At 46.6% G+C, this 13037-nt stretch overlaps 1 protein-coding gene across 3 annotated transcripts; it reads left to right on the top strand.

Moving 5' to 3' along the window:
• Positions 1 to 822: 822 nt before the first annotated feature.
• AARSD1 (alanyl-tRNA synthetase domain containing 1) lies at positions 823 to 10136 on the top strand. 3 transcript variants are annotated; one of them, XM_069541574.1, is made up of 13 exons: positions 823 to 1334; positions 1470 to 1601; positions 3056 to 3168; positions 3265 to 3424; positions 5150 to 5207; positions 5602 to 5758; positions 5855 to 5971; positions 6194 to 6324; positions 6652 to 6718; positions 6894 to 6985; positions 7423 to 7477; positions 8549 to 8643; positions 9909 to 10136. In XM_069541574.1, the coding sequence occupies exons 3-13, from the start codon at positions 3115 to 3117 to the stop codon at positions 10042 to 10044; spliced, it is 1122 nt and encodes a 373-aa protein (XP_069397675.1). In that variant the 5' UTR covers positions 823 to 1334; positions 1470 to 1601; positions 3056 to 3114; the 3' UTR covers positions 10045 to 10136. The 3 variants fall into 3 exon arrangements, with proteins under 3 accessions (XP_069397675.1, XP_069397674.1, XP_069459923.1); XM_069541573.1 differs by lacking the exon at positions 3056 to 3168 and having other exon boundaries at positions 937 to 1334; XM_069603822.1 differs by lacking the exons at positions 823 to 1334; positions 1470 to 1601 and adding an exon at positions 2877 to 2974.
• Positions 10137 to 13037: the final 2901 nt, after the last annotated feature.

The following is a 13037-nucleotide window of genomic DNA, read 5'->3' as shown; positions in this document are numbered from 1 at the left end:
AGTTAGACACAACTGAGTGACTAAGCACAGTATTTATATATTATCTAAGTAAACTTTATATCTTATTTGAACTTCATATCAACCGTATAAAATAATTCTTTTCTTAATAGTGCTCAAACAGTTTACAGTAAGTGGCAAAGCTGGGACCTGAACTTGTATAGCATATCTCTTTTCGCCTACAATTCTGAAAACTGAAAAGTTCTAAAATATGAGTTTAAAAAATTAACAACAAAACTCATCTGGCATCAAAACATGACCTAAAATGATGTTAGGCTATTTATAGTCTTTGTTTATTCGGTTTAGTGCATTTATTTCTCAGTATAAATATTCATACATTTGATCACAAGGGGTTGCTCCAGAATTCCAAATGGAATACATTAGGTAACATATAGGTATGGTCTGCATTACTGCCTAAAATCAGGAAAATCCTAAATTCTGAAGCATCTGGAGACTTCAAGCTTTTTATTAGTTAATTTAAAAGAACAGAACCTGGAGGAGGAAATGGCAATCCATTCCAGTATTCCTGCCTGGAAAAATCCCATGGACAGAGGAGCCTGGTGGGCTACAATCCATGGGGTCCTAGAGTCCGACACGACTGAACACTTAGCAGCAAAACAGCAGAAAGAAAGTTAATCTAAACTTTTAACTCGTTTAACGTTTTAAGACACTGATTGCAGTTTAACTCCTTTTAATCTCTTTATCTGCACTGTCCAATTAGGTAGCAATGGTCACACATGGCTACTGAGTACTTGAAATATTGATAGCCCCAACTGAGAAGTGCTGTAAGTGTAAAATACACATCAGGTTTCGAAAATTTTGTACGGGGTGGGGGAGAAACTCTTATTTTAAAATACTCATTACATGATGAAAAAATTTAGATATGGTCATTTAAATAAAAATATTATGAATATATGTGGCTTGTATTATAATTCCATTGGGCGGCGCTGCTGTGTGTATTCTCAAACCAGTACCATCCACGTTTCTAACGACCGGCCTTCTGCGGGTCCGAATTATGTCCCTCCAAAGGGGCCAAACGAAGTGCTTCGACAAGTTCAGACCGCAGTTTTGTCTTGTTTTTTTTTTTTTTTCCTGGTCCTTTCCACAAACAGTCGCTAAACAATTCCGAGCGCCTGCAAGTCGCGTTTTATATAAATTTGCCCAAACTGCATCCCGTTCTTTGCCCTGCTGCGCCTGCGCAGAGACGCGTCCGGCGTGAAGATTGTCCCACTTTGCTCTCCGTCTGCCGCCGGGCGTTTCGGTGAGCGCGCATCCCCACGTCCCGGGAGACAGCAGCGATGGCGTTTCGGTGTCAGCGGGACAGCTACGCCAGAGAGGTGCGGCCAGCGGGGCGGGAAACCTGTTGCTCCGAGCGGGTGCGGCGGTGCGGGGAGAGGGGGCGCCGAGCTGGATTCAGTCCGGTGCGCTGAGGGTTGGGGTCGCGGCTTACTTTCGCATCCCTCTCCATCCAGTTCACCACCACCGTGGTCTCCTGCCGTCCCGCGGAGCTGCACACCGAAGGAAGCAACGGCAAGAAGGAAGTGCTGAGCGGTTTCCAAGTGGTACTGGAAGACACGCTGCTTTTCCCCGAGGGCGGGGGACAGGTACCAGGCCCATCTCGCTCCTCTCCCCTCCCTCCCCTTCCCCGGAAGCCCTTAATTCCTTTCTCACCCAGTGAGAAGTGTCTTTTGTCTCTCAGTCTCAGCTATAATGAATACAGTTGGAAATTAGCTCAATTCAGCTCGTTTGTTCACTCAATAGATACTTATCAACTTATCAACGGATACTTATCCAGCCCTAAAATATCCTCTTTGGTATTGTTCCAGACTCTGAGGATAAAGGTTGAACGAGAAAGTGTTTCTGTCTACATAGTGTTATTTGTTGGAGGAAACAGACAAAATGGTTACTAGATAAATAGTATACCAGCTCGGATAAGTTCTATGAAGAAAACTAAAGTTTGAGGGAAAGAGAGTGATGGGATGATCTCCTGGGTAGAGGACAAGTTAGTTTAGTCAAGAACTAAGGGAAGTGGGGGGTAAGCCGTTCCTGCATCTGGTGGTGCTGGTGGGGGAGGGGAAGTATTTCCAGGGAGGGAGAATAAGTGCAAAGGACCTGAAGTCAGAATTCCATTAGCATGTTTAGCACAGAGGAAAAAGTTTCCTCTGAATTAGCACAAGAGAGGGCAGACTTACCAGTACTGTGATGGGGTAGGGACAAGATCCAGTGAGAACTTGAGAAAGGAGGATACTCACTCAAAGGTGGGCATTGTGAGAGAGGCTTTCCCAGCAGAGAGAGTAGCACAGTCGAAGGCAGGGAAGCCTGAAAGAATCTGACAAGTCTGGTTAACTTCAAATAGTCCCATATAGTTGGAGCTTATGGTACGTGTTGATGACAGGCTAGAGATAGCTTTGGAAAGCTAAGTGGGGGCCATTTCAGAGGACCTTGAAGAATGTGTTAAGGTGTGTGAACTTCACTCAAGAAGCTGTGGTGAGCAATAAAAGTACTTAGGCAAAGAAATTATGTGAGAGAACGTACTCAGTAAATTGCCCAGCACAGAGGTTTTCTGATCTGCTGAAAGAAAACCTGTGATATCCGGTATCCATAGTGAGTCTCATTTTATATACCACCTCTTCCAGGAAGTCTTCCCTGATTTCCCAAGATTGTTAGGTCCCTTTCCTTTGAACTTTTCTAGAGCAATGTACTTTTTTGAACTATAGCAGGCTGTAGGTCATTTTGCAATTGTCTATTGGCATGTCTGTATCTTTTCCAGACTCTTCATTTGCATGAGGGACCATGCCTTATTTACATTGTATTCTTGGGCAGGCACAGTGTCTTGTAAGCAGTTGTATTTTGTAATACTTCATATTTTTATAGTTTAATTCTAGTAGCAGTGAAGAAGATAGAATGGAAGGAGGGAGAAAAATTCTGACCATTTTAGAAACTGTTGAAAGAGAAGAATCTAAACCAAGCAGTGAGAGTAAGGATTAAGTTCTTTGGGTTTTACTAAAAGTTTCCTTGGTATAGTTACAATGTTTAACTCTGTTATTCTGTTCTGAAGACCAAAATATACAGGTGTTCAGAGTGAAGAGGACAGAGACAGTCCCCTCCTGGAACAAAATGGACCACCTCACTTGGCATTGCCTTTCTCCCTTAGGGAACCTCAGATTTTGGGTGTGTTTCTTACATACTTGCCCTGGAGAGTCCTTGATTCCAGGAGTTAGGTGAGCCCTACCTGCCACCACTGATTATCTTTACTTCTTTACACAGCCTGATGACCGTGGTACAATCAATGACATCTCTGTGCTGAGAGTGACTCGCCGGGGCACCCAGGCTGATCATTTCACCCAGACGCCCCTGACCCCTGGGACTGAGGTTCAAGTCCGGGTGGACTGGGAACGGAGGTTTGACCACATGCAGCAGCATTCAGGTAGATGGGTGGGATGGGTCACCTCTAGCAGGGGCAGTTGCTGTTTGGGAATGTCAAGATGATTGAGATACGGTGTGGGTTCTCCAGGAGTTAACCTTTTAGAAGAGACAGACATATTCAGAATCAGGATTCTGGCAAGATGTGATAAACGTTATAAACACAAAATGAGCAGGACTTCCCTCATGGTTTAGTAGTTAAGAGTGCCTGCCAATGCGGGGGAAATAGGTTCAATCCCTGGTCCAGGAAGATTCCACGTGCACCACAGCTACTGAGCCCATGTGCTGCACCTGCTGAAGCTCACGTACTTTAGATCCTATGCTTTGCGACAGGAGAAGCTGATGCAGTGAATAAGCACCACTGTGGGCACCACAACAGGGAAGTAGCCTCTGCTCATGGCAACTAGAGAAAGCACACGCAGAGCAACAAAAACCAAGCACAGCCAAAAAAAAGAAACCTCCAGAATGACCAGTTAAAGTATTAGAATAACTGCTGGATTTAAGTTACTTACTCCCACTGGATGTCTTCATCTGGATATGTCTCATAGCCTTCTTATACGCAAAATGTCCAAAATGGAATTAAAAAGACACCCCCTCCCCCAGATCTAGTTTTTCGTTTGCCTTCTCTACGTTTAGTGCATGGCATCAGCATCTACCCAGTTGCTTGAATCCTCGGAGTCTGTTCAGACCCCTCTTTAGGGATAGCCAGTCAGTCTGCGTCCTGTCAGTTTACTTTCTCAATACTCCTCTGCCCACTTCCACTGTTAACGCCGTTGTCCTTGTCCCACCTCTCGCCATCTCTCCCCCTCCCTCTGTAATAGCCTTTTGGCTACTCTCCCCACATTCAGTCTTGCTACTTTGCAGCCCATTCTCCATAGAGCAGCCAGAATAATTTAAAACTGAAAATCCGATCAAGCCGCTTCCAGCTTTCAAGCTTTTCAAAGGCTGCCTGTATCTCATGCTAAAGCCAAACATCTCATCATGGGCTGTAAGAGCAGCCTGGGCTGGTGCTTACCTACTCCAGCCTCATCCAGTATCCCTGCTTCCTGCTCTCTGCATTCTGGCCTTCTCTTGATTTCTTCAGTATACCCTGCTTGTTTCCTCCTTCAGGGCCTTTGGCTGTCTTGTTCCCCTTGCTTTCACAGTTGGCCCTTCTCTTCCTCTTGCGTTTTTTCCTCCTCCTCACTGTCATCAATCAGGGATAGCACCATATCTCTAGTATCAAGCCCTGTTCCTTTATGTGTAGGCACTTGATAAATTTCTGTCAGATGGGGAGTTGCCTGGTGGCCTACTGGCAAGTGTTCCAGGTTTACGGCTGTGACCCAGGTTCAGTTCCTGGTTGGAGAACTGAGAGGTCTTTTAAGTTGTGCGGTGAAGCCAGGAAAAAAACAAAAATTCAAAACAAAACCAAAAAAATGCCTAAAAAATTTTCTTTTTGTCAAATGAATGGATGTGGCTCAATGAGAACCTGAGTTTAAATCCTGCCTCTGACGAAGTACCTTGCCTTGGCAAGTCATTTATTTGATCTATCTAGGCCTCGATTTCCTCATTCATGAAATGGCGTCATAAAGCTTGCAGAATTCTCCTGAGGATTTTCAATAAAGTATCTCTCAAGAGTATTACCCAGTGTCCAGCAGGTCTTCAGCAGAATTCCTGGGATGACATTGACATGGGGATTGTGTGACTGCCTGGGCTCTTTACTCTTCTCCTGTCTCCTCTCTCTGTTCAGGGCAGCATCTCATCACCGCAGTTGCTGATGATCTTTTTGGGCTGAAGACAACATCATGGTGAGCAGAGGACTGTCCAGCATGGGTCCCTGACTGCCAGCTCCTCATGGGTTAGGGGCAGGAAGATAAAATCTGCTGTGCTCACCTGGTCCCCGTGAAGATGGGGTGGTGGATGACTTTGTGTTTCCCCCTGAGAAACATCTGCCTTTGCTTAGGAGTGAACATAGAATTTGGAGCCCAGTGACCTAGAGGGTGAATCCCAGCTGTATGACCTTTATCATGTTCCTTAGTATTAACCCCCTCACCTGTAAAATGGAAGTGACAGTCCCTGCCTTGCGACATTTTTGTGAGGATTCAATAACAGCATTTATATGAACATGCTCTGTAAACGATAATCTTCCTTATACTGTTCATCGTCCCCATCAGCATCCTGTGACCACTCTACTTCTGGCAGGGAGTTGGGGCGACTCCGGAGTGTCATTGAGCTGGACAGCCCCTCTGTGACCGCAGAGCAAGTAGCTGCCATCGAGCGGAGTGTCAATGAAAAAATCCGAGATCGGCTGCCAGTGAACGTGCGAGAACTGAGCCTGGATGATCCAGAGGTGGAGCAGGTGAGGGGAGAGCCAGCGGGGTGGCTTCTGGAGAGTGCCCACCCGAGGGCTCCTCATCAAAATTCAGACAGCCCTCCTCCTCTCCTCGTGTTCCAGGTGAGGGGCCGGGGTTTGCCGGATGATCACGCTGGGCCTATTCGAGTTGTTACCATCCAGAACATTGATTCCAATATGTGTTGCGGGACCCATGTGAGCAATCTCAGTGACCTTCAGGTAGGTGAGAAAGGGCTCTTGAATGGATGGGAGAGAGGGTGTCAGGGGTAGGGGATCACAGCAGGGCTGGGAGTGACGGAGGGGACACCCGAGGGGTCCTGAGTGAAGTCACTCCATTATTGCTCCTGAGCTGTTTGGGGAGATCTTGGTCTCTTTTACCCTCCAGCACCTCTATGGCTTATCCATGTATATCTGTGTATGTTACATTCTTGTCTCATGTAGGTCATTAAAATTCTGGGCACTGAGAAGGGGAAAAAGAACAAAACCAACCTGATCTTCCTGGCTGGGAACCGGGTGCTGAAGTGGATGGAGAGGAGTCATGGCATTGAGAAGGCGCTTACAGCTCTGCTGAAGTACGTACGCCCCTTTCCCAGGCTCTACTCTTAGCTCCTGGGCAGTCAGAGTGTAGCCTGCCCACCCGTATGGGAGACAGAATACTCTTATCTCTGGGAGGTGAAATGCAGTCATAAATGCTGCAGCGCTTTGGGTAGTTAGCCAGATGCACACAGAATGGTTTCTTCCTTTATATCTTCTCCCCGCAACCTCCTGAGGCCCCCCCGAAATGTCCCCAGGTCCCATCTGGAGGGAGATACACCATCAAGAGGGGCATTGTTGATTTATGCCCAACACCAGAAGCAGTTGGGAAACTGAGGAGGCCTCCACGAACCTTTCTCTTGCAGGTGTGGAGCAGAGGACCACGTGGAAGCAGTGAAGAAGCTGCAGAACTCGAGCAAACTCCTGCAGAAGGTGATTTATCCATGGAGGGTGGAAAGGGCGTGGGCTCTGCCTGAACAGGCTCCCAGACTTAGCCCCTCACCTGACCGGATGTGCAGTGTGTCAGCAGTGAGGGGCCAGGGAGAAGACAGTGCTCCCTCTGGTTACCCTTTCCCCGCCGGATGACTGACTGTTCTGTCCATTTCAGAACAACCTGAATCTTCTCAGAGACCTGGCTGTGCACATTGCCCACAGCCTTAGGAGCAGCCCAGACTGGGGAGGTGTGATCACATTACACAGGTGAGACAGGCTGGGGGTGCTGGGCTTTGGGCTCAGCCTCTTCCCTGCACAGAGTGCAGGAGTGGGAGGCCGATCACCCCTCTGGTATTCTCAAGACTGAGAAGACCCTGAGTAATGTTTTACCTTCCAGGTTTCCTGGGTTTGATACAAACATCTTCACTGTAACTTTCTTAGCACTTTGCCTCAGATCCTTTACCATCTAACAATTCTCCGCTTACCCGGGAGAATCCTGTTTAAGGGAAGTAGAAACAACATAAAGCAAAGCTTATTGTAACGTGCTCAGGCCGAGAAGGATGTTGGGCTGGCCCTCCGTTTGCCCTCTTTCTTTGGCACTTTGCAGGAAAGGCAGCGGGGAGGCCAGTAGGAGGAGCTGGGCTTCCTGCAATTTCCCAGCCCCATTTGCAGCCTGGGTCTCACATCTGTGTCCTTTGTTTTAGGAAGGACGGCGATTCTGAGTTCATGAATATCATCGCCAATGAGCTTGGGTCAGAGGTAAGAGGAGCGTGAGGTTCTCTGTCCACCCTAGTTGGAGACCTTACAAGGTGTCTTCCTCATGAACACATGAAAAGCAGGAAACAGAAATTCATTCAGTGACATTTTCTCAACACTAACCATGAGCCAGGCTCTGTTTTACGTGTCAGACTTGGTCAGTGGTATTGACCTTCCTGGGACTGTGACATTTACCAGCTTTGGAGCTCCTTTTATCAGAACTGTAATTCCTCCCTACCGCCCATATTTATGTGTGCAGGGCCTGATTTCAGAAATATGGGGCTTGGCTTGGTCCCTAGAAGGCCATCCCTTCTGTTTATCTTTGCCTCAGGCAGGTGTTCCTCCCGGTCCTGATTGTCCAGGTCTCTCTTTTGCCTTTACTCCAAAAATACTCTGAAATATTTACTCTTGCCCAAGCAGTGTGTACATCTCTTTTCATGATTCTGTGTAGAGAGTACATATTCTCAAGGAGCTCACTTTTATTTGGGAAGATAGCTATGTCTGCTGATGTTTGTAATTTAGGGTGGTCAATGCTAGAGTGAGAGGAGTGCATTCTCTGTCAGGCTCAGGAGGCTTCAGGGCAGGGGCCTAGAAGACTGCTTAGGAGTCGGCAGACACAGGAGCCAGGGCTGCCAGGCTGAGGAAAACACGGAGGTTTAGGCAGTGGCAGGCACAGTGTAGGAGGGCAGTGGGGTGGCCAGGCTCCAGAGGTTGGCAGGAGTCAGATTATGAAAGGCATTTTATCCTTAATCATGGTCAGCAGCCTTCTGCCCTCTACTTAATGTTCAACCTGAGTTCCTAAAGCCACTGTCAAAAGTTTCTTGTCCCTTATGGCCCCCGGAATGAAGGGGCTGTCTTATCATGCATCAGGAACATCACTTGTGGTTTAGGGGGAAAAGCTGTTTTTCTTTAAAGTACAATCGACATATCACATTGTCTAAGATGTACAGTGTGTTGATATATATATTGCAATATGATAAAAATGTGTTCTTAAGGCTGAAAAGAGTGCAGTTTAGAGGGGTTTGGCTGCATGTCGTTAAGTATCAGGGCTGATCTTCCTGTGTTCCGTCCTAGGAGACCCTCCTCTTCTTAACTGTGGGCGATGAGAAAGGTGCTGGACTCTTCTTACTGGCAGGACCAGCTGAGGCCGTGGAGACCCTGGGGCCCAGGTAATTTTCTGTGGACAGCTGTGTGCGGGTGGGAGAGCCTGTAAGCCTAACCTGCTAACACAGCCCTTGGTGAATGCAAGGGGCCGCTGCATCTGCATCACGTTGATCCCATCACAGCCGTGTGAGGTTGGCTGAGCAGAAATAATGATCACCACCATCATTCCCATCAGCACTTTTCCATCATTTCATCGCCACTTTTCTATATGAGGGACAGCACGTCCTGTGCCTCAGATCTCACTGTTAAAGTGAGAGAACTGAGACTCAAGCCCAGGACTTTTTGTCTCCAAATCTAATGTATTTGGTGTTTTTTCTTTTAGATATTGAGATTCGTAAGTGATGCGTGAATATAGGTTTTGGATTCTCCCTAGGCAGATGAAATAGGTGTTTAAGGCATCCACAAAATAGAGGCACAGACAAACTTGGGGGAAAAAATTAGGATTTTGACCCTGAATCAAAAAAGGCATTGATGTAGTTATTATAGAAAAATTAGAATTGTGTTGGACTTTTATTTTTTGTATTTTCTTATTTTAAATTAGCTATGGAGGTGGAGTATGTCATATTCTTTGTGGCGTTTGGCTCTGATAAATACATGTTCATTGTAAAACATTAAAGGAAAACAGAAGTATTTAGAGCAGAGGTTCCTGACAGATGGCCAGATGAGGCCTGTCTGTCTGCTGACGGTTAGCCAGATGAGGCCTACCAGATAGACTGGTTTGGCCTGTGTACTATTTTAAATTTTCAAAATTAATTGCTACCTTTTAAAATTAGATTTTTACTTAAAAATGTATAGAGTTCTAGCTTTTTTCAAAAATGGTGGGGGTGGGAAAGGGCATGCTCTTGCATTTCTGTGTCCACATGCCTGCAGGGTAGTGTCTGTGCGGAAGTAAGTGCTGGCCGCCTCTTCAGACACCATAGGCTCAGCCAGTGCCGCGAGCCCTCCCTTCTCACTCAGCCCCAGTTGCTTCACTCACTGCTGTTCCCACAGGCCTTCGTGCCTACGGCTCTTTACCCCTGATTTTGCTTGCCCTGCTCCCTGGAGGTTGTCATAATTTAGCCCATTTCTAGGCACTTCTGTTGTTTCTAGTTATTCACTCTTGAAATCAACACGGTACATGTATCTTTGTGCCCCTGTACAACTATTTCTAGAAGCCTTCTACTTTTTCTCTCCCTCCCCCCTCAGCCCATGAGGAAAGCTTCAGGGCTGGCCTTGTTTTTCCCGTGACTTTTCCCTCAGAGACGCCCCTGACTGTCTGTCTGCTCCCCAGGGTGGCTGAGGTGCTGGAAGGCAAGGGAGCTGGGAAGAAAGGCCGCTTTCAGGGCAAGGCCACCAAGATGAGCCGGCGGGCAGAGGTGCAGGCGCTTCTCCAGGACTACGTCAGCACGCAGAGCGCAGAGGAGTGAGGACTCGGGCGCCTCGCTGGTCCTCCATTGATAGCGGGCCTCCTGAGACTGCAGAAGGAGTCTCTTGGACAATAAAATAGTTTGACTTGAAATGATTGTGGCACCATGTATATTTATATGACAAGTGACGAATTTATGCAGTGTATTCCAGTGTGCTTATGCAGTCAGTGTCTTTGTGAATAAACAGCTTTCTTCCTTTTTTTAAAAAAAAATTTTATTCAAGTATAGTTGATTTTCAGTGTTGTGTTAATTTCTGCTATATAGCAGAGTGATTCAGTTATACATTATACAAACTATACATTCTTTTTCATAGTCTTTTCCATTATGGTTTGTCACAGGACAGTGAATATAGTTCTCTAGGCTACACAGTAGGACCTTGCTCTTTATCCGTTCTATATATAATGACTTGCATCTGCTAATCCCAAACTCCCAATCCTCCGCCTCCCTCCTCCCCCGTGGCAACAAGTCTGTTAAGTCTGTGAGTCTTAAACAGCTTTCTTATTCGGCTCCTGTTAGTCATACCCTACCCGTGAATGTTATGTTGATGAACTGTATGAATTTATCTGAATCCAGCTGCAGTCTTTCCTTGTATAGAAATGCAGCTGCCCACGGAGATATGAGTCAGGCTGGAGGCTTGGCTTAGGACTTAGTCTCCCATCTCCTTGTTTTCTCTTACTTTTTTCCTAGTCTTTTATTTCAGAATTAAAAACTATCAATGACTGTATATAGGTTAAGAGTCCACAAAAATATTTGTAGAAAGATGTTCTAAGTCTGCTACTGAGGCAGGAAAAGGATAGAAAGAGATACCAGGCAAAACTAACCAAGAGAAAGCTGGGGTCATTATTATGAGATAAATGAGACTTTAAGGCTCTAAGACTTTGAGAATCATTATTGAAGCATTATCTTGAGGTTAAGAGCATAGACTTTGGATTTTCACAGACTTGAGTAGAAATGGTGGCTTTGTGCACCTACAGGTGGTTAAGCTATAGAGAAAAGCAAGAAACTGATTAAAGTCAGGACAGCATTTTTTACCTCGGGAGGGAGTGAAGCAGGACAGAGCAGAGACCCAAGGCGGGTGGAAGAGTGGTTTCTCAAATGCTGACAACATTCTGTTTTTTGACTTGGGTGGCATTTACATAGGCTTTTGCTTATTAATAGTGGCTCAGCTGGTAAAGAATCTGCCTGCAATGCAGGAGACCTGGCTTCAGTCCCTGGGTTGGGAAGATCCCCTGGAGACGGGAAAGGCTACCCATCCAGTATTGTGGCCTGGAGAATTCCATGGACAATATAGTCGCAGAGTCAGACTTGACTGACTGATTTACACTTCACTTTGCTAAATAATTTTGCATTGTGGCCTGCATTTATGTTTTATTCCATGGCATTCATAATTTAAGAATACAACTAAAAAAAAATATCTGATTCTGTCATTTACTCACTCAGGAAAGTTACCTTGCCTTTTCAACCTTCCCTTTTCTGACTGGTAACATGGCAGTACATGCTCAAGAAAGCACTTTGTGAGACTTCCCTGGTGGTCCAGTGGTTAAGAATCCACCTGCCAACGCAGGGCACACGGGTTTGATCCCTGGTTCAGGAAGATTCTACATGCCAAGGAGCAACTAAGCCTGTGAGCACAACTTCTCAGCCATGCACTCGAGCCCATGCTCTGCAATAAGAGAAGCCAATACAATGAGAAGCCCACTGACTGCAGCCAGGGAAAGCCTGAGTGTACCAGAGATGATCTAGCAACAGGTCATTTTTGATCACCTAATGTTCTGTTCCGGAGAAGGCAATGGCAACCCACTGCAGTACTCTTGCCTGGAAAATCCCATGGACGAAGGAGCCTGGTAGGCTGCAGTCCATGGGGTCGCTAAGAGTTGGGCACAACTGAGTGACTTCGCTTTCAATTTTCACTTTCATGCATTGGAGAAGGAAATGGCAACCCACTCCAGTGTTCTTGCCTGGAGAATCCCAGGGACAGTGGAGCCTGGTGGGCTGCCGTCTATGGGGGTCGCACAGATTCGGACGACTGAAGTGACTTAGCAGCAGCAGCAGCAGCAGCAGCAGCAATGTTCTGTTCCTCTTTACCTGCAAATCGAGAACTGATTGTCACAGTAGGAGCAGTTGGCCTTCTGCCACCCCCCAGTGAGCTGCATTCCTGGATGGGGCTGCTGTGGATGGATTTGGATGCAGGCACCTCATGTGCTTTCCTAGTTATATGAGAGCTATGATTGAGCCCAAGGGAACGTGCGTGTGTGCGTGCTAAGTCGCTTCAGTCATGTCCAACTCTGCCACCCATGGACTGTAGCCCGCCAGGCTCCTCTGTCCTTGGGATTCTCTAGGCAAGAATACTGGAGTGGATTGCCATGCCCTCCTCCAGGGGATCTTCCCTTGAACCCAGGAACTATCAGCAAATAGCTTGAGATTAGATGTCCATCTTCTGGTTCACACCACAAGTTTATTCACGTGAAATTCCCACATGAAGAAGTTCTACTGTTTTGCTAGAGATAACGGAGGCAGGGAGCACAGCGTCATCGAATTGGCTGGAAGGAACTGAGTGGTTGCCTAGTGCAGTGGCTTCTAGACTTTTGCCTTTAGTTTAAACGAAGCTTTTCTTCATGAGCCTTACATATAGCCCAATTCAGAAATGGACGAAAGAAAGCTGTATTGACCTGGTTGGGAAAGGAAGTGGAGGCATGGAGTTTTGAAGGCACTCAGGAGGTCCCTGAGGGGTTCCTATGGAGCCATGGCACCATTTGGAAACTATTAATTGAGCGTGCATGCTAAGTCGCTTCAGTCCTGTCCAACTCTTTGGGACGCTGTGGACTGTAGCCTGCCAGGTTCCTCTGTCCATGGGAATTTTCCAGGCAAGAATACTTCCTTCAGGGGATCTTCCTGACTCGGGTATCAAACTTGCATCTCCTGTGGCTCTTGCATTGCTGGTGGATTCTTTACCACCGAGCTTAGTTCCCTAACCAGGGATCAAACTTGTGCTT

The sequence above is a fragment of the Ovis canadensis genome, chromosome 11 (genome assembly GCF_042477335.2).
Source record: "Ovis canadensis isolate MfBH-ARS-UI-01 breed Bighorn chromosome 11, ARS-UI_OviCan_v2, whole genome shotgun sequence".
Lineage (NCBI taxonomy): Eukaryota > Metazoa > Chordata > Mammalia > Artiodactyla > Bovidae > Ovis > Ovis canadensis.
Note: the sequence above shows the minus strand (reverse complement) of the source record. Positions and strands in the feature narration are given on the sequence as shown.

Excerpts from the sequence above, each read along its gene's own strand:
- AARSD1 (XM_069603822.1), top strand. The coding sequence starts at position 2,902 with ATGGAAGGAGGGAGAAAAATTCTGACCATTTTAGAAACTGTTGAAAGA. Across the intron at positions 6,719-6,893 it reads CGAGCAAACTCCTGCAGAAG|AACAACCTGAATCTTCTCAG; the intron begins GTGATTTATCCA and ends TGTCCATTTCAG. Across the intron at positions 7,478-8,548 it reads CCAATGAGCTTGGGTCAGAG|GAGACCCTCCTCTTCTTAAC; the intron begins GTAAGAGGAGCG and ends GTTCCGTCCTAG.